This window comes from Sander lucioperca, chromosome 12 (genome assembly GCF_008315115.2).
Source record: "Sander lucioperca isolate FBNREF2018 chromosome 12, SLUC_FBN_1.2, whole genome shotgun sequence".
NCBI classification, from domain to species: domain Eukaryota; kingdom Metazoa; phylum Chordata; class Actinopteri; order Perciformes; family Percidae; genus Sander; species Sander lucioperca.
Genome location: NC_050184.1, coordinates 37,604,221 through 37,628,792, shown reverse-complemented (window position 1 = coordinate 37,628,792; position 24,572 = coordinate 37,604,221). Strand labels below are relative to the sequence as shown.

The 24,572-nt window shown below is 41.2% G+C and overlaps 2 protein-coding genes across 3 annotated transcripts; both read left to right on the top strand.

The window, feature by feature from the left end:
* Nucleotides 1–2,438: 2,438 nt before the first annotated feature.
* Nucleotides 2,439–7,362, top strand: arf3a (ADP-ribosylation factor 3a). Of its 2 annotated transcripts, none has more exons than XM_031283511.2 (5): nucleotides 2,439–2,567; nucleotides 3,993–4,175; nucleotides 4,261–4,371; nucleotides 4,728–4,852; nucleotides 4,954–7,362. In XM_031283511.2, exons 2-5 carry the CDS (start codon nucleotides 4,028–4,030, stop codon nucleotides 5,113–5,115), a joined length of 546 nt encoding a protein of 181 aa, XP_031139371.1. In that variant the 5' UTR covers nucleotides 2,439–2,567; nucleotides 3,993–4,027; the 3' UTR covers nucleotides 5,116–7,362. The 2 variants fall into 2 exon arrangements, with proteins under 2 accessions (XP_031139371.1, XP_031139374.1); XM_031283514.2 differs by having other exon boundaries at nucleotides 2,473–2,567; nucleotides 4,004–4,175.
* Nucleotides 7,363–9,923: 2,561 nt separating this feature from the next.
* Nucleotides 9,924–23,959, top strand: erbb3b (erb-b2 receptor tyrosine kinase 3b). Its single transcript, XM_031283460.2, has 28 exons — nucleotides 9,924–10,256; nucleotides 12,255–12,409; nucleotides 12,497–12,683; nucleotides 13,657–13,782; nucleotides 13,873–13,935; nucleotides 14,139–14,257; nucleotides 14,707–14,848; nucleotides 14,964–15,077; nucleotides 15,164–15,281; nucleotides 15,367–15,440; nucleotides 15,865–15,955; nucleotides 16,570–16,772; nucleotides 16,950–17,082; nucleotides 17,182–17,275; nucleotides 17,998–18,155; nucleotides 18,251–18,307; nucleotides 18,972–19,113; nucleotides 19,225–19,344; nucleotides 19,471–19,569; nucleotides 19,737–19,922; nucleotides 20,048–20,203; nucleotides 20,316–20,391; nucleotides 20,505–20,651; nucleotides 20,732–20,829; nucleotides 21,389–21,565; nucleotides 21,669–21,740; nucleotides 22,053–22,344; nucleotides 22,499–23,959. Exons 1-28 carry the CDS (start codon nucleotides 10,178–10,180, stop codon nucleotides 23,431–23,433), a joined length of 4,413 nt encoding a protein of 1,470 aa, XP_031139320.2. The 5' UTR covers nucleotides 9,924–10,177; the 3' UTR covers nucleotides 23,434–23,959.
* The last annotated feature ends 613 nt before the right edge of the window (nucleotides 23,960–24,572 follow it).

Sequence of the window (24,572 nt, the reverse complement as noted above, 5' to 3'; positions counted from 1 at the left end):
TTCTGTGCTTGCTTTTGTCTTTTGTTTGATTTCATCAGTCCGAGCACTCCATAGATTCTTCCCACATGTAGTACATGTCAAAGTGAGAGATGGACCTGCTTTAGTCTTGTACTGATGCTGAAGTGTGTGTGTGTGTGTGTGTGTGTGTGTTGTGTAAATGGGGAGGCAAGTTCTACGCACTACAAATTTGGGAGGTGAGAGCCTTTTTATGGCCACTTCATGCTGAGAGAAGAACTTTTTATGGCTGCAGGATATTATTTCCTTAAAGTATGACTTTTATTACTGGGGAGAAGCATCAAGAGAGCAGAGAGTGGGGGTGAGTATACCAGTCTTTGCTGTGCGAGCATCTGATGGGATCATCTGTCCAGAGTTCAGAGCCAAGGAAGGGACTCGCTAAACGACGTGGGACGCTGTGTCCCTGCTACCTGGGAGACAGATCACACAAACATAAACACAGGCACACAAACACATGCACAAAGACACTTACATTTAGGAATACTACCACTGACGCACAATCAAAAACATGCATGCTGGTGCGCACATATGAACTGTCAGACAGAACTCCTGGTGACCTGAGTGATTTGCACTTTCATTCTAGTTACACTGCAGATTTAGCAAAACTCTCATGTCAACACCTGACTGAATTTACGACAGCAGCATTCCTCGATATCTTAGATGATCCAAACTCCATGCTAGTTCTGCCATATAGCATTTTGTGCCAATTAAGTTTACTTCTGTCAATATATCCCTCAACTCCCGGGGAATGTTAGTGCCGGTGGCTGAATTGACTGTTGTTGGTTTGGTATTTAGTGAGGTAATAAAAGGGAGACGGCGACTCGTATGGAATGATAAGGGAATGGATTTCTGGTTTGCATTTCTTCATTCCTTTATCATTTCACCCTGGAGCTGCTTCGAAAGGGAATTTCCTGTCACTGTTTCTCCCATGTGTGAGACAGAGGTTGGTGGACAGCCTGGAATTGGTTTCTCTCCCTCTCTGCACTCTTTTTCTCTCTTTCCCATTCTCCCCCTCATTGCTGTAGACGTAGACACATGCATAGCAACACATTGACTGCCCCCCGAGTAATGACAACCAGACTGGGCTGAAATTAAAGAGAGGGAGGCAGAGAGAGGAAGTTAGGAGAGATAAAAGTTACCCACTTTGATTGACAGGATGATTATATGTATAAAGTAAGGCGATTTAGTGTGTTTAGTTGGATATAAAGATAGGGAGATAGATCCTTGCTGTACGTACAGCGGAATTGCAGAAGCAAAGGACAAATGGGGGTGTGGAGAAGGGGGTGAATAAAGTGTACTCTGTATAAATTCATGCCTCAAAACATCTGCTTCTCAACTCCCCTTTCATTTTTGATGTGGGACAGGCAACGAAGGAGAGCGGGAGAGAAAACACAAGGAGCCAGCTACCCAGAACATCAAAGCCCCTGCCCTCAATGCATAGGCCCTCATTAGTTCAGCTAGCAGAACCAACGAGACTTGTGATTGTGTTTGCTGGGGTGCATGTTGGCAGACACTTCAGAGGAAAGGCTCCTTTAAGTCATAGCTCACCACCCCACCTCTCCTGCCACCACCCGAGCCCGCTGTAACCCCCCTGTAACCCTCTAGAAGCTCCCTGTGCACACAAACTCGGCAGGCTCCCCGAACATCCACTCCACCCCATAATCTGGTCTGCAGCTGCAAACATCTGCTCCCCTCTTTATTCCTCAGCCTTCACCACTGAGTTGATAAACACATCTATCACTGGACCACTGACTGACACACAACAGCGAGGAAGTGGGAGACAAACATTGGATTCACCTATGTCTGTGGGACTGGTCTCAGGCATGTCATTTATACACAATGGGGTTGTTTTGTTATGGTTGATAGGTTAAACCCACACCTGGAGGGAGGTTCCTTCCTAACTTCTACATGTATTGCCACCTGTAAAACCCCATAAATGTACAGGATAACACATACATACACAATCTGTACTTGAGGTTAGTAACCTGCTATAATATTGATTCAGTCTATGTTTTGTTTCCTCCTGTCACCTCCATTATCTGTCACACAGGAAGTATCACTTGGCATCCTATTACAGTTGCCATTTACTTATTCATTAAGATGATTCCTGTTTTATTTATTTAAGCATGTTGGCCTGCAGACGCTCTGTTACATTTTATATTGGTTCAATTGTTGGTTTCATGTTGTAACAGCACAGAAATAACATTTAAACACATGCAATGTCTATTTGTCAGAAATAATATTGTGTTTGAATAAAAGCTGGACACTATTTGATCTAAAATTAAAATAAAAAGGTTCAGTAGGCTATCAAGCTCGATGCTGATGTTACATAGGAGTATTCATGTTTTATAAAGAGACAATTAAATTACAATTATTAGTTGCCCTCCAGCAGTGCTGCTGGCTTTTAACAAGTCATAGGGGATGGCAAACGTGAGAGGGGACAGTCAACTATCGCGAGAATACATAGTTTTACAACCATTGCTCATCGCGAGACTATCATCCAGTCCTCTGCCTGAATCCAGCTGGTAGCCTGCCTGCCGTGCCGTTGAGGGGTAAGTGTGAATGAGTTACAAATGGTGGAAAATGCTCAAAGATGTATACAAGTAATAAAGGTGCCCGCAGCGAATGTGTCGCTGTTTTAACGCCTACTAACGCTTCTTGGTAAATGAAATACCGTTAATCGACGATATCAGGCCGACTGGTGCGCTTGTCGTGACTTGTACGAGGGGGATTACAGCACACAATTTGACCCGGATAAAAACATTTTCAAATACTGAAGACGTTAGCTAGCTAATATTGACGCTATCTTAACTACGCCCGAATAATTATCGTTTCACGCTATAAAAACGTAATTTGGCTCATTAAAATGCATCGCCTGCTTGGACTGCAGCATCAGCCGTCTTCACCTCGCGTTATGACAGATGTACGATGGATGTGCGGCCACTGCAGATGTAACAGGCTATGCTAGCAGCTACAGCGTGATATTAATGAATGGACACGTATCTAATCAGTGAAAGCATCAATTACAAGCGCATCGTAAAAAATAAAGGCTTTCTAGAGTAAAAGGGGGATGCTCCAACTGCTTCACACAGTAGGCTGTGGATGAAATTGTTGTACTAATTTTGGAATATACCTAAATTAGCAAAGAAAGAATGCCCCTTAGGTATTATGTTAGCACAAGTTGACAGCAGTGTTGGCCTGTTAAAGGGGCCATACCAAGACAGAAAAGTCAAATTCAGTCAGAATCAGAATATTTATTGCCATAGGAATTTTTCACTTGTTTGGTGCATACAATAAACATATGAAAACGGAATAAACAATAGAGTTAAGTACTGCAACAGTCAAGAACATGAATATAAAATAGATAGAAGTATTACAATAACAAATATGTAAAAAAAAAATACACTATAACAAATATGTACAATATAACTGTTTTAAGGCTGTCGGTTTTGTGCAAAAATATGAAAAGTTCACAGTATAATATGTGCAATGGTCAGGGATAAAGCCTCTCACCTTAAAGCTATAGTCTGTGTGCACCATAGGCCTTATCTCACAACCTGAGGTTATGTGTCATTTAATGTAATACGAATCGATTGTTACACTGGCATTTATTCAATTGCCATCAAACAGCATAAAGGTTGTTAACTCTGCACCACATGAAAGCTGATCCACATAACAGAGATCCAGTATGGAGGCCGGTTTCGCCTGAAAGCTGTGTACAGTGTAAAGCAACAGCCTTTAAGTCAGGTCAGCCGCCTGCCGAGGTGTGAAGTATACTTTTACCGGCTTTCCTGTGAGGTGGCTTCAAACCCTAACCCTAACGAGGTGGTAATGTTGAGAGTTGCTTTTGAAGAGCTACTGTGTCTCACCGCATGATTTCTTTGTGTGGTTTTTGACTTTCTATGCTTCACACAGTTTGTTTTGGCTGCTTTGTTGCTAGATATGGAAAGTGCTCTCTTCAGTTCCCTGTGTAACAGTTCTGTTGCAGTTGAGGTGAGAGTTGCCATACATCATGGGGAACATTTTTGGCAACCTTTTGAAGAGCCTGATAGGCAAGAAGGAGATGAGGATTCTCATGGTGGGGCTGGACGCTGCTGGGAAAACCACCATCCTCTACAAGTTGAAGCTGGGGGAGATCGTCACCACCATTCCCACAATCGGTGCGTGAGACGGCGGATATGTAAAACACCTGCCACTGAGTTCTTTCAGCTTGTGTAACTCATTTTGATTTATTTTTTTATTCAGGTTTTAATGTAGAGACGGTGGAGTACAAGAACATCAGCTTCACTGTGTGGGACGTGGGTGGCCAGGACAAGATCCGTCCCCTGTGGAGGCACTACTTCCAGAACACCCAGGGTGAGCCAGACCAGCAGCCTCTTAGATGATGCACTAGCTGGACTTGTTGGAGTTAACAAGGTCGCTCCGTCCTGTGGCAGATCCTGCAGCACATGCTCGCCCCCAGCACCTGAGGGCATATCTGACTAATGTTTTAAAAGAGGTCATTTGCAAACAGCCTCCAACTGTTTCAAATTATTATCGTCTTAGTCATGTTGAAAGCCTCTGCAATGAATACATTTGGTTTAGCAATATGTTTTTTTAACAGTATGATGTCAGCATATTGTTAAACAGTGGGAGGAAACTGACTCAGGGATAGTAGAGCCGATGGTTTTGTTTTGATTAACCCTTAAAAAGACATGTATCTCACCCTGCAGGGTTGATCTTTGTGGTCGACAGCAATGACCGTGAGCGGGTGAACGAAGCTCGCGAGGAATTGATGAGGATGCTGGCTGAGGACGAGCTGCGGGATGCTGTCCTTCTAGTCTTTGCCAACAAACAGGTATAGGCTTACTTGTGTCTCCTCCTATGTATTCCCTGTTTTCTGCACTTTTCCACCAACTGAGGCCTCCTGATGGACACACCTGATGTGATTTTGTTCAGGACCTGCCCAATGCCATGAATGCTGCAGAGATCACAGATAAGCTGGGCCTGCACTCTCTACGCCACCGCAACTGGTACATTCAGGCCACCTGCGCCACCAGTGGAGATGGTCTCTACGAGGGTCTGGACTGGCTGGCCAATCAGCTGAAGAACAAAAAGTGAAGAGTCCGGTCAGTAGAGTGGGGAAGAGCCTGGGTGCCAGCTCCAGGTAGTGGTTATATTTGATCCATTGTGTTTACATGGAGAGGCAGTGCTAAAAAAAACTCCCAGAGGAGTGACTCTCAATGGCTTTCTCCTCCCCAAAATACTTGTTTCATTTTGATTAATTTATTTTGTTTGGATCTGTGGTGAGCGTTTTTAAATATTTACAAACAAATGGTGTTGAAGTTGACCTAAATGACTTACATTCTACACACTGAATACATAAATATCGGGATGTAATAGTATAATGTAACTGTAAAGGCATATGTATTTCCCCTACTTTGCAGTCTCTTTGACCAATCCCCTTTTAATTTTTTCAGAAAACGTGATGATGTAGACTGTCGAGATGGCAGAGCAACCTTCCCTCAGATACTTTACAGTTAATGTAAATGATAAAGAATGTCATAATAGCATAGTGGGAGTACTATCTCAGAATAATATCACATTGTTTGAAAACCGTATACTCATACAGGCTCTGATAAATGTAAAGTTGTCATTTTCTGTCCATACTTATCTTTTACCACCAAATTATGCGCTTAAGAGCTCAATTTGTGCTGGAAGAAATTTATGTTATTTTAGATTTTATGCAAATGTCTTTATTATTCATTATATATTTATGTTATTAGACACAAAACCTGATGACATACTGGAAAGACAAAACAATTTATATTTTTGTCAACATATATTTATTTATGTATTTATTCGTATTTGTTTGTTTATTGGTTTTATCTTCTAAGTGCATTATATGGTTTCTCTCCCCTTATTGCAATGTGCATTTACTGCTAAGGCAGCTAGTGAAAAAAGCCCAATCTGCATGGAGATGGAGACGATCCCAGTACTGGCTCATGGGCTTGTAAGAGCTGTGAACTACTGCAAGCTGCTGCTGTAAATACATTTTTTGTATTTGTTCTTAGTCGACTTGCTTGGCTCAATTAAGGTTACAATTATTGATCTGCCAGCAGCAAGTTGTGATAGCTGAACTAATACAGATGACAAAACAGGCACACTGTACCAGCTCTGTGGCAGAGAAGAAAATGCTGCCATTGGAACTGTGGAGAGTGATTCAGCAGAGCATGAGATTGGCAATATCAGAGAGCTTACATGGTTTTCGAAAGTTTATTTTTCAAGTCAGTTTGTGCGAGCAGCTGCACTATATCCGTCAAAAGAACTCACATTGGTTGTCATCCTGATTTATTCATACCTAATTGGCGTGACATTATATGTGTTTTTTGTGTTGACCGTATCTCTGTATTATGTTGCACAAAATAACTCTAGATGCATAATTGTTGTACAAAATGTAATGTCTGTTTTTTTCTTGTATTTTTCAATGGAGTATTTATTTATTTTGGACTGAAAGGCAATTGTTGATTTTAGTGTAGTTTTTTTTTTAATTTGCTAACTAGATCAGACAGTTGTCTTTTTGAGTGTTCACACAAATCACATAATTAAAAAATATATATAGGAGAGAGGATGATAATACTGCATCATAAGGCATGTTAATACTGTACAAGATCTGTAATAAAAGTGAATTATAATAGCCTGTTTCCTCAGACTATATTTGTTAGTCTAAATTACTGCTGCTGGAACAATGCTGTACTGATAAATGTTATGGATTTAGTGTAAAGTTTACCGAACATCCTTCCAATATGCAAAAGCATGCTTTTCTATGTCAGCGCGACTGTATATATGTTTATGTAACAAGAAAAGTATATCATGGTATTCATTGTCAAATAGAAAGTGTTGGTGATACACCTGTAGATATTGGGGTCAGTGTGTTGGCAGATATGTATAACTGACAGCAGCTTGTGTGTGTGATGTGCCCTCTATTACGTTCAGTTTGGTGTGAAAATTGTTTTTGTGGCCTTGTATTGCCAGTAGTTTATTTCTCTTTGATAACAGGTTTGTATGTTGGATGTCCAGCATTCGAGTATCTCACCTATCTGTAACACTGATGCACTGACAGTACTGTTGTGGCTAAACATCCTTCTTTCAATGACTATTGGCAGATTTTAACTAGAAAAATGTTGAAAAGCAAGACTGCATAACATTCCAACCGATAAAGGTTATTCAAAAAAATGAATGAATTTATTTAGTTAGTGGAATATTATCAAGAGGAGGAAATAAAAACAACACAAACTGGTGCACAACTGTTGAATGATTTAATGATTCCTGGCACTACGTCGATCAATCAATAAAAAGACCGAAACAGATTTGCTTGCCTTGCTCATTTTTTTCCTTGTTATCATACACACTTTGGTTATGATTTAGCTCCTCAGTGGATACCTTATATAAGATGGTGCTTATTTGTTTTTATCTCAGCCTTTCCCCCCCAATCAAACACAATTTATAGATCCTCTCAACACGTAATACTAAAACAAATAAATAATTTGTGTCTGACATGGGTTTTAAACAAAAAGTTCTCTTATCTAGTGAAACATTATTACAATTACATCCACTCCTTCCTGAAAACCCCAGAATCTATTGATTTATGTTAGCAATCAAGATTTTGTCAAGATTCTGACTTCAGGTTAAATTTGAAATGTTCATCGTACCAGTTGCCAACTAAGATTAAAGCCAGATTAATTAACAGCACTTTCAAGCTTGGTTATTGAAAATGTACTGGGGGAGCCGGGCTGGGAGAGAGCAAGTCAAATAGGTGGGGAGAACATGGATCTTTGTCGTCTTTCTCTTTTGGCCTTTGCTAACTGCTGCCATCAAGAGAAGTTTGGCACAATCAGGTAGCTTCCCTGTGGAATTGCAGCACTTCACAGAGAGTCATTTTGTCTGGGCCAATCAGAGGTCCATGTAGGGTAGATTGCTGCTGTGTCTCCAGGGGTGTGACAGCAGTATGTGGGTCAGAGCTGCTCCCGGGGCCACCAGCCCCCAGGGCCCCCTGCAGGACGGCCACAATAGTAGCCCCAGGGCGGATGCCATAGCTGGGATTCCCACCCGTAACCGGGACGCCTTCACCCAGGGCACAGACACACTGGCAGCAGCCCCACAATCAATTCATCAATCTCTGAAGGGAGTGGCAACTGCAAAAGGCCACAGCAGTCACCCCCACAGCTCGCTTTGGAAGGGACAGGGCCACCAGGGCTGACACTGAGGTTGACACCACGGTGGCGACGTGAAATTGCCAGACTGCAGAAACCATGGACCTTTATTGAAGCCACTTTTCTTGAGAATGTGAAAATCATCACCAAACATTTATTGGTTTAATTCCCACTGTGATATTTGCACTGTATAGCCTACTGATTTACTGAGCAAAAGTGATAAATTCACACTGACTGCTGTTCTGAAATTTCTTGGGTAATGTTGCTCTGTAAAGTTTTAGTCATTCAATAGGAAAGTGGACAAATCTCAGCTGATCATTTTATTAGAATAGTTTGTACTAAAAAGTATGGGTCAAAAAATAAAAACAACCATGTAGGTGCAAACACTGGGTGAGAGTCAACTTTGTACAGGCCCTGCAGCAGCTCTGATATCTGAGCACCAATCCTCAGACTCTGTCTCCTCCTGCTGGATAGAAAACTTATGGTGGAAGACAGTTAGGAGTTCAACTTTATAGTACAGGCTAATGCATAGATAATTCATGTGTACTTAAACCATGTTACACAAACAAAAATGGCTTTAATTTTTACATGTTTTTTATTTGGTGGATTGGTGCACATATCCGAAATATTAAAAGATCAACACTACAATCGCATTTCCATTGAAAATAGATAATAATAAGGGGCGCACTGGTAGCTCACCTGGTCGAGCGTGCACCCCATGTACTAAGGCTCAGTCCTTACCGCAGCGGTCCAGGGTTTGATTCCGACCTGCAGCCTTTTGTTGCACGTCTTCCCCCTCTCTTTTCCCCTTTCCTATCTACAACTGCCCTTTCAATAAAAGGCCAAAATGGCCAAAAAAAATTATCTTTAAAGAAATAATGATGATTGAGTTGTCTCGCTGTTATATAAAATCTCACATGGGGATACTTCCAAACAAACAGCAACTGTTCAGCTATCTCTTTCTCATACAAAATTAGATTAACAGTACATGTGTGTCAGAAGCACTTACTGATATCCATTCATTATTGAGTCGTATCTTCATGTTCAGGAATCTCGCCTGATCTGAGGCCATTTTCTCAAATTAAGCATGTTCTTGTTTTGGGTTCAGAAGTCACTTGACCATCTGACAATGTGCCCCATTGTGACAGGCCGCTCCATACGCATCAAAGAGGTGATTAACCAGTTGACAGGGCTTTGGGGACAATACTGCTCTTTACAGGGAAAACAGTGCAGCCACTCACAGCACTGGGTTGCTGACTGGGAGACCACAGCACTGCTTCCACATGCAGCAGCTGACAACATGAAACCAAAATAACTGCACATAAAGGGATATATAGGGTATAGTGTTCACACTAATGCACATGCAAAAGGTTTAGATTATAAGCATTTGGTCGCCATATTAGAAACTGCATAAGTATTCATTTATACACAAAGGCAGTCAACTTGGCATGAAGGTAAAATTGATGTTATTCAGCTTTATCTTTTCTATGTATATACAGTATATCTAATGTGTTTGTTGTGATGTATTTTGTTTTGCATCTACTATCCATCTAACAACATTTTACCCATTTGGCTGCTCAGTGCAACAAATGAGGTAGTAGCTTGTAAATATACTATAATAGACGGACTTGTCTCTGATTGGTGAATAAATCGGGCTCCTGGCCAATCATGTCCCTCTCTGGGAGGGGAAACCCAGCGTCAACATAAACTGCCACTTGTTCGTTGTTTTCAGTTTTGCAATTGGCGCGATTTATCTGCTCTTACTACTGATGTTTTGTGCTAAGTTTTAAAGGAGTTGCATTTCTCCTTCACTTACATGATACTGGATTTTCTTTTCCTCTCGTCTTCCAGAGATAAAGCGTGGAACCGGAATATTTTATTTTGTATACATCCAACATTGGCTCCTCGGAGAACTACCTAAACCTGTGTGATATGATAACATATAATCACAAAATATATTCGACATCGAGATGATCCAGTGGGGAGTCATATTACTGTGTGGGACATTATCATGGAGGCTACAAACAGCATCATCCCAAACCCATGAAGGTAGGGGGATTTATAAATCTATATCAAAAACCTTAGCCAGTTTTGATAATTCATTTCATAATAAGAGACTTAAATCAGGAACTGATTAGTTTTTGTTTTCTGCTTGAATTTACCTTTTGGCTGGTACTCTTCAGCATTTGTCTGTCTTGAAAGGTCACAGCTTCTAACATGGTATGCAACTATATGTTGTGTAATATAATATAATATAATATAATATCATGGAATAATTAACATGGATGCCAAATAGACGTTTTCTTCTTTCCTTTAATCCCTTAATGCAGCAATATATCAACATTTTATAAACTGATAGTAATGACTGGCAGCAACATTAATGCCCTGGTCCAGACAAAATAGCCTGCATGACCCCAGTTGTAAAAAGCTACTGAGTCCTGTGTCCAGACAACTAGTTCTGTTGATGTTGATGTATGCAATCTGCAGATGATTGTTTTTGTTTAAATGAAAATCACTAATTTTCTTATCAAAAGGTAATTTAGTTGTTTGGATTATGCAGGTGTGGTTGTGCATGTGTTTTGTGCATGCATGTGAGTTTTTATTTGCCCTTATAGTCAGAAGGATCATGCATCTCTCTCATATAAGCTCTGCATTCCACTTCTATTCTATGTTTACTCAAGAGGCCCATGCATATCTTCATGCAAGGACTGCATGAAGATATGGGTTACGCTACAGTCATCTGTCAACGTGCAATTTTCCATAAAACACACACACAACAAGGCTTAAAGTTTGTTTATGGAGTGGATCCACTTTACTTAAGTGTAGCTGGGAGATTCTGGTTTATACCTGGGCATGTTCCCAATGAAGACAGGAAATGTGACTTGTGTTGACGGTTGCAGGTGCCTCATCTTTGCACATAAAGGGCCAGCACCACAGTTTTTGTTGGTCAGTACGAGATGGTGTGCATGTTCCCCAATATTTCCCTTCCCTCTGCCAGAAAGTCTTACTCACACACAGCTCATTGTCTGTTGGTATGATCTCAGCAACGCAGATCCCTCTGACACACACACATAGGCTACATACGTACGTACACACACACACACACACACACACACACACACACACACACACACACACACAGAAGCACTGTCTGTCACTGCATCACTCTTCAGTCATTGGGACACACTGTCCACATTTATAACTTTATCACAATGAGGAACTTTGTCTGAGAAAAGCCCCTCTCCCTCGACCCTCGGCCTCCACTCCATCAGCTCCAGGCCTGGACTGCTCCATGTACCAGGGTTACAGCCTGCCTGTTTTACTGTGCTTCACATCAAACTCTCCAGCCAACATAGCAGCACACATAGTATCAGGAAGACTCACCAAGCACATAAATACTGCAGAAACAAAATACCCCCAACACTCAAATATTTACCATTTGTTCACCTTTAAAGGACTCATGTTTTGCATATTTTATACTAACGTTTCAACTGCATGGCTATTTTTTTCTTACCATTCCAAGCTGCCATTGGTTTCCATTCATTTCTTTATGGTATCAAAATCAATTAGCAGACAGACACTCTAAGATTTGGGCTTTTTGCCTTTATTTGATAGGACAGGTGTAGATAGACAGGAAAGTGAGGAGCTAGTAGTTGCATTGTAATGCAGTGCATTATGTTACAGTGATAATGTAACTGACAAAATACATAATACAGACTTGATGTTCACTGTGGTGAATTGCGCAACACAAAGAAGTTTGCTAATTGATTTTCAAGCGTTACAGAAATGAACAGAAACCAGACAGGAAAAACACACACACAGTTTGCAAATTAGTTAGCTGTGATGTAAAGTACATGTGTCTGTTGTAAATAGGCTAAATATGCAAAACCACTGGCATGGTCCTTAAACATGTACGTAGTAGCCTATAGTAAATAAAAGTGAAACATTGACCCATAACTCTCTTCACCAGTCCCTGATCCACCCTTCGAGTGTCCCCTGTTTTCATCAAACTTATTAATATGCGTCTCTTTTCCCTGTATATGTCAGTGGTGTGTCTCGGTACGCAGAATGGACTGAGCTCCACCGGGTCTCAGGAGATTCAGTACAACCTGATTAAGGAACGGTATGATGGCTGTGAGATCATCATGGGAAACCTGGAGATCACTCAGATTGAGAGTAACTGGGACTTATCCTTCCTCAAGGTAAAAACATTCACCTTCCTCTCTCCCATGTCTTTCACCTGATTTGTATGCACAATGTGTAGAAGTGTACTCCTCTTTTCCCTCCAGACCATCCGCGAGGTGACTGGTTACGTCCTCATTGCAATGAACCACTTTCAGGAGATTCCTCTGGGACAACTACGGGTTATCAGAGGAAACAGCCTTTATGAGAGACGCTTTGCTCTCTCTGTCTTAATGAACTACCCCAAAGACGGCTCCAATGGCCTGCGGCAGCTGGGGCTCGCAAATCTGACAGGTAAAGAAGGTTAACCGATAAAACAGAAGCATGGACAAAAATTGTGTCCTATGCAAGGTGTACAATGTGCTTCTCTGAGATCTGAGGCATTTAAAACAGTGAGAACAAAGGCATTTAACTCAATAGCACCACACAAAAATTGCAGGTCGTGCTGGTCTTCTAAGTAAGTTGTGGAAAGAAACATAAAATGTGCCATTTTATGGGCAGAAAAAGACAGATGTGACAGTTACTCATTCTTTGAAAGTGTGGCAGGACAAAATATTGGAAACATTTAGGGAAACTCACAGTCTCAATGGATACTCATTGTCAGCTATTTCTTGATGTCTTCTTAAATGCTATAAAAACTAGAGGTGGGGATTTATGGCAGTGAGTGAGTGCGAGGATTCAGTTCCCCTCCTCCATTCCCAAAATCTCTGGCATCCTTTAATAGCAGGTTATCCAATGTCTGTCTAAGAGACCTTTTTCACAGCAGGTATTTTGACTCGTCACAGCAGGAAAAGCACAGGTGTTACTAATAACATTACTGAATATCCCAAGCATTGGAGCATTTTCCTTAAAACACCTGTAATATTCCCCCCCCAGTATCTCAAAATAAGATTTGTGACAAACAAAACAAAATGGTGGATTCACTGCCTCTCAAAAAATGTAATAAAGAGCTGCTAAATATGCAGTTAATACTGCTACAGAATGAGTGAACCAGGCACACAATGATAGATTTGAGCAAAGCAATATTTTCTCCAAATCATACAAATAAATATATAGTTTAGTGTAACTTGTAATCTTGTTTTGTTTTCATACTCTTCAATACACAATATTTACACTGTCATTTGTGGGCTGCAATCTGCCAAAGATATCCTGTCTTTTCTCTCTCTCTCTCTCTCTCTCTCTCTCTCTCTCTCTCTCTCTCTCTCTCTCTCTCTCTCTCTCTCTCTCTCCCTTTCTCTCTCTCTGCATTGTTTCTCACCATTCACAGATATTCTGGAGGGAGGAGTGCAGATTATAAACAACAAGTACCTGAGTTATGGTCCCTGGATCTTCTGGCAAGACATCATCAGGGACAACAGTGCTCCAATTGACATCCAGTACAATGGAGAGAGAGGTCGGTGTTGGGATAGTCCTAATTAACATATCCCCAAATTATCTCTAGATTGTCTCTTTCTTATAAGTGCTGCATGACTTTCTCTCTCAGGCCCATGCCACAAATCTTGTGGACAATACTGCTGGGGGCCAAATAAGGACCAATGTCAGATCTGTGAGTGTCCAATTGTTCTGTTTCCCTGATTTTCTCTCTTTTTCTCCTCCTTCTTTCTCTTCCTGAATCTCTCTTCATAGACAGAAATACACAGAGAGAGAGGCACACACAAAGACACAACACACACACACACACACACACACACACACACACACATGCACATTGTTGACCTCTGTTCAACCCATCTCTCCTGTTTGTCTCAGTGACTAAGACGGTGTGCGCGCCACAGTGTAATGGCCGCTGTTTTGGGACGAGCCCCAGGGACTGCTGTCACATAGAGTGTGCAGCGGGATGTAAAGGCCCTCTGGACGTGGACTGTTTTGTAAGTGTTCCATCTTTGATAAAATGAAGAGAAAGGCAGTCTTTGCAGACACTATACTGTAGGTGTTTTATTTGTAACAAAGGAGGCTAAAAAGAAGGCTTTTTCCCCCAAACTGGAAAGAAATCCTCCTGTATGAAAAAAAATACTGAGCTTCCTAATTTTCAATTCTATGCTTCCAATCACATTAAATTCTGTTGTAATAAACATATTTGAAAGTCAAAGTTTTTAAGAGCATTATACAGGTGGATTTTCTACAATTAGAAACTATGCACACTCTTTTGATTTGAGCTAAATGCTAACTTTTAGTATGCTAACATGCTCACGAATACAATGCTGACATTCTGATGATATAGCAAGTACAATGTCAGGGATGTCAGTGTTTTTAAATGGATATCTCAATTTGTTTAATGTAAGTATCTGTGTGTGCATGTTTCTGTATACCTGTGTAGGCATGTCGTCATTTCAACGACTCTGGAGCCTGTGTACCCCAGTGTCCCCAAACTTTGATCTATAACAAGCAGACGTTTCAAATGGAGACCAACCCTAACGCCAAATATCAGTACGGATCCATCTGTGTCTCCCAGTGTCCCAGTGAGTGGCCTGTGTTTGTTTGAGTGTTTGTGTACTTATACTTAAACATTGCCAGTGATTCTTCTCTCTTTCCTGAAGTTTATCAACAGTGTCTTTTTTTTCGTTCTCTTCGTAGCCCATTTTGTGGTGGACGGTAGCTCTTGTGTGAGCGTTTGTCCTCCAGACAAGATGGAGGTGGAGAGAGAAGGCCAGAGGCAGTGTGAGCTCTGCAGTGGGCTCTGCCCCAAAGGTGGACACTTAAGAAATACTTTCTACTTACAATGTGTTTATTTGTCAGTCATCAAAGCTAATGATGGCGTTTGGTCAACCCTTTAGTGTGTGAAGGCACCGGTGCTGAACACAGACAGACGGTGGACTCCAGCAACATCGACAGCTTCATCAACTGCACCAAGATCCAGGGCAGCCTTCACTTCCTGGTCACAGGGATTCTTGGGTAATTGTCTGCCCTGCCTGAAGGATCTCAGAGTGCAGTGTTGTACAGTCAGCATGTTCATATTGTGTGTTTTTATTCTTCATAGAGATGACTTCAAAAACATCCCGCCCCTGGATGCCAAAAAGCTGGAAGTGTTCCGCACCGTCAGAGAAATAACAGGTTTGTATGAACTAATAATGGATCATTATGCTTGGTTATGGTTTTGCATGTTATAGCAGACTTAACTTGAAATTATAAATACTATATAATACTTTACTAAAAATATCAAAGCATGCAAGCTGGTTTTCAATTTAAATGTCCTACCTTCCTGGTGACAATTGTTTTCAATTCATTTTAGTATAATTTAAAAATAATTTAGACTGCTCTGACAGTTACAGTTACATTCAGCCACATGATAATACAGCTGTTTATAAATAAATGCAGTAAAGAGAAATAAGTCTTGGATACATGACGGCAGAGTGTGTGCTCTTGTTCTCTACGCCTAATGCATTTATCCATCTTATTAATAATCTTGAAAATTGTCATTCCAGTATTATGCAATATGCTATTAATGGTCTTAAACAATCAAAACTGTGTTTGTCAGATATCCTAAACATCCAGTCGTGGCCCAAAGAACTGAATGATCTGTCTGTTTTCTCGAGTCTCACCACCATTCAAGGGAGATCGCTCTACAAGTAAGGCTTGTATACAAACACTGATGTGCATGTTTGTTAGTGTGTCAGTTGGAGCCAGGAAAGTTGATGTAACCGAAAATTAAATCCGTAAAAAACAATAAATTAACCTGATGAAACAAATATGTTTTCATATGGAAAGAAGAGATATTAAAACGGTACTAAAGCCACTGTGATGTAATGTTAAACTTATAGTAAACCTGCTTCATGCCTTAGGCTGGTTCTGATTCTTGTGTTTCCGCATGAACTCATATTTATCTGTATTACATGATAAGTGTTACATAACCATGTGTCATCACTGCTCTCTCACACACTCTACACCGTCCTGTCTGCTCTAAGTTGCTTTCTGTGTTAACACGTCATGATGAGCCCCAGTGTTTCCATGTGCTAACACCTTCTAACCTCCCTCTTCTTTCTCTCTTTCTCTGTGCTTCACAGCTGTGAAAAGGTATGGATTTTGTGTGTGTGTGTGTGTGTGTGTGTGTGTGTGTGTGTGATCCCCATAATGCAGTCCCCCAGCTGCAGCATGCCATTTGGCTTAGAACTAAAACATAATTTTTTTCTTCTGTTTTCTTTTTGTCTGTGTCCTCCTCCATCCTCCAACCCTCCAACCAAAGGCGTTTTTCTCTGATGGTGATGCACATCCACACTCTTACCTCACTGGGTCTGCGCTCTCTCCGGGAGATCAGTGACGGCAGTGTGTACATCAGTCAGAATGCCAACCTCTGTTACCACCACTCTGTAAAATGGGCACAGCTGTTTAGGGACCGCAGAATTCGAGTCAACAGCCTCAACAACAACAGGCCGCTGGCAGAGTGTGGTAAGGCGAGACAGAAAAAACCTGTCAATGATCCAAATGAAACATGTGATCTTTTGTTATTCTTTGATCCAAACAAACTATACACTTGTATCAATCGATATATTAATATATTATACTATTATACATCATCTTCTTCTTCAGTTTCCTGATGTTTTTCTAACATTGTTGTGTGTGCAGTTGCAGAGGGCCATGTGTGTGACCCGCTTTGTTCAGACTCAGGTTGCTGGGGCCCGGGGCCCGACCAGTGTCTCTCCTGTAGAAACTACAGTCGAGACGGCACATGTGTGGGCAGCTGTAATTTCCACACTGGGTTAGTAGATACATGTACAGTATGTGTTGATATTCTTACTGGTGTCGAATTTATTCATTTTATCTCACTATATATTTTTTTTAAATATTGTGTCCCAAGATCTCCAAGGGAATTTGCAGGACCTGATGGCGAGTGTGTTGCCTGTCATCCAGAGTGTAAGCCTCAGAGTGGGAAAGCCAGCTGTACTGGACTGGTAATCACTTTCTTTGATAGTAAACTGTGGCGCAGAGTCTTTGTATGAATTCACGCTTGCATTTACACACTCAGAATATTTTTTGGGGGGGCATGACTCAACAAAACCTATTAAAATATGTCTAACTACAATGGTTTTGTGTTTTAATGTAGTCAGATTTCACAGTCTACAGTACAAGGGTGTAATTTCCACTGGGGATAGAAGGTCATGTCAACCTCAAACAGCCTCAAAATCATATCCCCCCCCACCCTCCTTTTTTTACAGTTTCAGTTTGTTTTACTGTGTCTCCCCACCCCTGAACCCAAACGTACACCCTTGATACAGCAATATTAATGCTGTCTAGACACAATGTATTGTTTACCCTGCATTAGAAGAACATTGCAATGCTGACCATCCACTGAAAGAAATTTGATTTGTATCTCTCAAACAACTTTAAACCTTTGATGCGCTTCTGCCCAAATCTGCAACAAATCTCAACAAAATGCTTTCTACATTGAGGAAATTGTGTATTGGCTCTCTGCCACTCCTTGCCCATTATATTAAAAACTCATATGCAATAGCTAATGGTCTTAATCATGTATTCAGTGTTGGAATCTACACAAAGGCAGTTTCTTGCACTGTCTTTGTTCATTGCAGGTTTGAATGCATGATAGAGTTTTACATAATCTCTCTCTGTTTTAATGTCTCCCATATTTTTCTGCCTTCCTCTCTTTCTTTGGTAGGGTGCAGACAAGTGTGTGGCATGTGCCAACCTTCGAGATGGTCCTTACTGCATGTCCTCTTGTCCAGCTGGGGTGAACGATGGACTGAGGGGACTGATCTTTAAATATCCCAACAGGGAAAGTCACTGTGAGCCATGTCACCACAACTGCACACAGGGGTGAGACTGGACTCAAAATATAAGTGTGTATTTTCACGTGTTCATCTGTAGATGTGTAACAATTATCAAATCAATGATGTGTTTATCTGTTATAGATGCTCAGGCCCAGGATTAAATGATTGTTTAGAGGCAGCCAGGCTGGCAGTTAGCAGGTGAGTGTTTCCCCCTGCTGGTGAATATGAAACACTACACTGCAGTCAATCTGTGTGCTCTATCCACAACTCACGGTGCCAATTTAGTCAGACCTTTTATTATGATACTGAAAATAGAAACTAAAACTGGACATAAAATTATTTTCAAAATCAGTCTCTTCCATCTTCTCTGCCAACAGAGCAGGGTGATAAACTCAATCTCTGCAGTCCTATGCTTCTTTCTGTTTTTCCTAATATTTCTTTATATAGTTATATAAAACTATGCAAAACATTTTTAACATTGCTATCCTTTGCATATGTAATTCACATATCTCATTTGAGTGCTGTCAGCTAGTGTGCTCATGCCTGTGTTCTATGACATCATTACTGAGAAGTCATTATATCCTATACAATTCATACACAAAACTAATGTAAAAACTAAAAAGGTGATGCAGATGTCAGGTAATAGATGCCACACATGACACTATAGCAAATGGCTAAGTATTTAACAAATAAAATATTATCCTGTTGAACATTATTTGTTCCAAGCAATATTTCTTACCCACCACTTCCTGCACTGTTTTGCTTTTGTTAGTGTTATTTATGAATGTGAATATTTAGTTCTGTTTCTGATATTTCCACATTGTATGCCCACATTAGCATCTCTCTCTGCTTCACTCTTCAGTGGTCAGATCACAGGCATAGCTTTAGGTGTCCCGGCTGGCTTGATTTTCTGCTTAGTGTTGTTTTTCTTGGGCGTGCTGTACCAACGAGGCCTGGCCATCCGCCGCAAGAGAGCCATGAGGAGGTACCTGGAGAGCGGAGAGGTAAGACTTGTGAGCTGCCTTTGCTTTGCTTTGCTTTGCTTTGACTGCTACATACATTGTTTTCAAAGAGAGATAAAAATCCTCTGGGAATTATTCTTGTTTTTTTGGCAGAGCTTTGACCTACTCGGCCCCGGAGAGAAAGGAACCAAGGTTCATGCCCGCATCCTTAGGCCCTCTGAGTTGAAAAAAATCAAAGCCCTTGGCTTGGGAGTTTTTGGCACAGTTCACAAGGTATTTATTAACCTCTTTGTTTTTTTGCACATCCACTAATTATTCACTGATTTATGTGCTATTATAGTTTTAGTGTTAGACATGTGAACTGATGTGACTGCTGCTGCTCATGTAATTGTGCTTAAGGGGTTTTGGACTCCGGAGGGAGAGACAGTGAAGATCCCTGTGGCCATTAAGACCATTCAGGATACCTCTGGCCGACAGACCTTCACTGAGATCACCGATGTGAGAATCAGAGCTCCTTACACTCTTGAAAGAAGTTATAGCATCACAGAAATAGCAATTAATGTGACATGCGTATAACATTTCATACAAAAAACTCCAAAGAACAATAAAGGTATCATATAATTGTCAAAAATGTAAACTGTTTTTTCACTTTGCTTTCTGTGTAGCATATGCTGTCCATGGGCAGCCTGGACCATCCTTACATCGTTAGGCTGCTGGGCATTTGCCCAGGTCCCAGTCTGCAACTGGTGACCCAGCTTAGTCCGCAGGGCTCCTTACTGGAGCACATCAGACACCATAAGAACAGCCTGGACCCCCAGCGCCTGCTCAACTGGTGTGTGCAGATTGCTAAAGTGAGTGCAGCATGAATTACAGAATTGTTTGAGCAAACAAATGTTATGAATTAGCTCTCAGAATATATAGGGTATAGGGTTAGTATGTAGTATGTATATACATAGTATGTATGTTTGTGTCTCAGGGTATGTACTACCTGGAGGAGCACTGCATGGTCCACAGGAACCTGGCTGCCCGCAACATCCTGCTGAAGAACGACTACCAGGTCCAGATCTCTGATTACGGTGTAGCAGACCTCCTTTATCCTGACGACAAGAAATACGTCTACACTGACACCAAGGTTGTGATGACTCATTCAGTTCGAAAAACACTTTGAGTTGTAAAGTCACAGTTTTTCAATGTCTCTTGGAAACAAAACCAATGGCTTGTCTGCAATTTGCCTCTTAATCCAGACACCCATAAAATGGATGGCACTGGAAAGCATCTTGTTTCGAAGATATACACATCAAAGTGATGTTTGGAGTTATGGTAAGAGGCTGTGTGTTTGTGCTGTGAGTGTGTGTAGTGTTATAGAGTATTCACCAAAAAATTAACTTTTGTCAGGGAGCTTTTAAATGTGGCGTCTCTCTCTTCCCGGACAGGGGTGACAGTGTGGGAGATGATGTCATTCGGGGCGGAGCCGTATGCATCCGTGCAGCCTCAGGAGGTGCCGAGTCTGCTGGAGAAGGGCGAACGACTGTCACAGCCCCACATCTGTACTATAGACGTCTACATGGTCATGGTTAAATGTGAGTGTGATAAAACATTGCAACCAGTATGCACAAACACACAAAGATATGATCTAAAATGTTTTACTTCTTCTCTTTAGGCTGGATGATTGATGAAAATATAAGGCCAACCTTCAAAGAGCTAGCTAGTGACTTTACTCGCATGGCGAGAGACCCACCTAGATACCTTGTCATCAAGGTGAGGCTATCATTGTCATTTATCTTACAACTGTTTACTTAGACCAGGGATCTTCAACGTTTTTTAAGCCAAGGACCCCTTAACTGAAAGAGAGATGGAGCAGGGACCCCTACTACATATAATGTATAAAATGAAGTTGCATAATAAACTGGGTCTACAATAACGTGAAGAGCGGCCTAAAGCCTTTATACATACCTTTTTTGCATATTAAGCTATTAAAAAAGCCTAATAATTGTTGGCATGGTTTATAAATCATGTTTTAATGTTAAAACATACATGTGGCAAAGTGAATCCCTAGGATTAAATGTATCTGTGGATTGAATTAGTGACCAGCTAGGCCAGTAAGCAGTGAGGATTTACTATATTTGCTTATAATATAATATATTATATATTATAATATATATAATGTTGTTTGATTCATGTTAAGACTTTTTAATTTCTGAAAAAACTTTCCAAAATTAACAATAATTTGGAGGCCCCCCTGCATTGACTCTGAGGACCCCCTGTTGAAGATCCCTGACTTAGACTTTAAACCTTGTACTTCCATGTATTTCTGTAGTTGGAAGGGGAAGAAGCTGACATAGTTGAGATCAATCGAAGAGAATCAGAGCGAGGGCTTCTGGGGACAGATTTTGAAGACCAGGACGAGGAGGGACTAGAGGATGGTTTGACTACTCCTCCTCTCCAACACTCTCCATCTTGGAGTTTGTCTCGTTCACGGATTAATTCTTACAGGGTAATAAAATACTCCTTAGATTTGATACTCTTTTGGGACCATTGGGACTAGATCAGAGGCAAAGGAAACTAGCACATAACACTTTTCCTTCCCGGATTTGTAGAGTGGTGCCTCACAGGCCGGACCCATTGGATACCTGCCAATGACCCCCAGCCCTGTCGACAGCATCCGCCAGGTGATACAGACTTACACATTCACACAAATGCATGCAAACAAACACATTCCCACCCTGTAATTGCACACGTGATACAGTGGATACATTTAGCTGTACCTCTGAACAGCTTCTCTTTAATCAGCATTATTGCTACAATTTGCCAAAGCCCGTATTAAAATCAATATTACTTATAGCACTGCCAGTAGGTCATTACCTCAGAGAGTGAGATACATTAAATGTGTCATTCTGTTCCCACTGGTTTTGTTTAAAAAACAATAGGATACATTTCTGTGAGCTGCTGCACCAGTTCATGTCTTTGCCTTTCTGTCTCAGCTGTGGCTTCAGAGGTCTCGACTGAGCTCAGTGCGGACGCTGCCCGAGGGGTTAGAATTCAGGGGGAGTGGCAGAGATGCCGAGCTGCATGAGGAAGGTTTACGGACTGGGAGTCTTCACAGGGCCAGGTTTGGCTCCGAGAGGGGAACTCCCCGTCTATCCATCCGCCAGCACAGGAAACTCTCATCAGCATCAAGTCCGTCCTCGTATAAGGTGTGGACGGCAGAGGAAGAGGAGGAGGTGGACCACTATGGCTATGTCCTGGCTGGGTCACCTGTTACTCCAGAGAGAGGTAAATTACCAGCACTAAGATGGGAGCATGCTGACTGATCATTTTATTTGTTTGACTGTATGGAAAATAATTGGTACATTAAATAGCATAAATAATAATCAAGGCTTTCTTCCCCTGATCTTCTTCCTTCTACACATTCTGTCATGGCGCACAGCCTGTAGAGTCCCTCATTCTGGGCGAAGACACTCAAGACACAAGAATAATCTGTCGCTTGTGGTGATAGATGCCTCGCAGGAGTATGAAATCATGAGCAAAGAGTCTGGTACTCCTCTTTGCGCTACCAGCAGCGTCTTATCACAGGCCAATTCTGTGGCAGTTCGTCGTATAACCTCACCTTTACCCTCACCAACCTTCATGGCTCCGTTACCTGTAGAGGACACAGCACATGTGGAAACTCTGACACCGATCTCAACTGTAAGGAGTAAAAAAGTAGGTGAGGATTGTGAAGGAAGTGTTGCAGAACAGAGAGACTCCACAGAGAAACATCAGCTCAATGGGGACTCTGATAGTGGGATCAGAGCTGCGGATGACCAAGGACAGACAGCCCAAGGGATAGGAAGGTATGAATACATGGATATCAGGCGATCCGACTCTGCGGAGGCAGAGGATCCAGCATGGGAGAGACGTGGGAGTCAAACATCTGCAAAGAGTTCAGCAGAGGCAATGGAAACAGACCAAATAGTGGAGGTGTTGAAAAAAGAGCTTGAGGAGGAAGAGGAAGAAGAAGAAGAAGAAGAAGAAGAGAAGTACCACAACACAAATAAACAACCTGCACTTCAGGGGAATTTGAGTAGTATGCTCATGCCTAGGCCAGATGTGCTCACATCTGGGGGAGAAATGGTGGAGGAGTATGAGGAGATGACCAGATTTGGAGTGGTGCCCAGTGGGTGGGAGCAGGCAGACTACCAGAACCTCCCAGTGAAGGGGGGGGCTGTTTCTGAGGAGATGGGCAGTGGCAGGTGTGCAGGGATCGGGGGATACATCAAGGTGTGTGCTGGCATGGGGGAGCTTGGCAGCAACACATCATTTGACAACCCAGACTACTGGCACAGCAGACTGTTCCTCAAGCCAGATGCTGTACGCACCTAATAATGCGGACTGGGACAGAGACATAGGAACGATTCCTTTCGTTCCTGTCATAAAATTGGGTAGTTTTGTAAAGTTTTCATCAATCCAGCGTCCAACAAACTTTAAAAGATAAAAGTGATAAAAGAAATACACCCTTGAGTCTTTTTCCACTGTTTTATGTAGTAGCCTAGCCTAAAACACCTGTGAGTTGTTAGAATCATCAAATAAAGGTTATAGCAGGCACTCCAAAGTGTACTATTGTAAGCAGTTCCTGGATTAAAAACAGGCATAAAGTTTATCTTACAACTAACTATTGATTCATTGCTACATTACTTGTGTTTGTGGCAGTAAAATGAGTTGATCATGTCCCATTTCTGAAGAGCAGTCTTTTTTGTATGATTTACTATAATATGAATTAGTATAGGCCTATAAATGAATAAATACGATTATTCTGCAAATATCAGAGTGATTTGAGTCAGTGATTTGTGTAAAGCTGTCTTTCTATATTGTTTTAGTGTGTTTATTAAATGAAATTATAAAATACCGACTTGAAAATATTTATTCACTTGTTTATTTTTGGGTCATACCCTTATACATCCATGCTCATACCGTGGATGTATTATTAGGCTATATTCTTATAACACATCATCCACTATTAACAGCAGAAATGAGATGGAGGCATGTGAACGCATCAGGTACGCTCGCGCGCGATTTGGTCAGAGGCCGATCAGAGATGATGAGAGAAGTGAGATATTTACTTCTGCATTTTTCCGTTTTCGTACAATCAAGTTAATTGGCTAAAGGGTTAAGCACAACTTATTCTGTGAATTAGTTAAAAGGATTTAGCAAGTCATTTTGAAATGTGCTTAGATGAAAGACTTTACCACAGAAAAGTATACTTTCGTATTCATTATAGTGTAAACCCGTATGTTAAAATGAACAGGTTGGTACTGTTTCATGTCTATATTTCCTCAATTTCCAAATCTTTCCCATCCTTATTATTTATATTTTGTCTCTGAAACAATACTTTCAGAATGTATCCACTTACTGTCCCCTTGATTTATTAATCTTTGGTTTCTGCAAGCCTTTCTGTTTTCTTCATAAATGTAATAAAGACAGAATGCACAAAAACTGTATATCAGCAGATTATCATGTTGGCT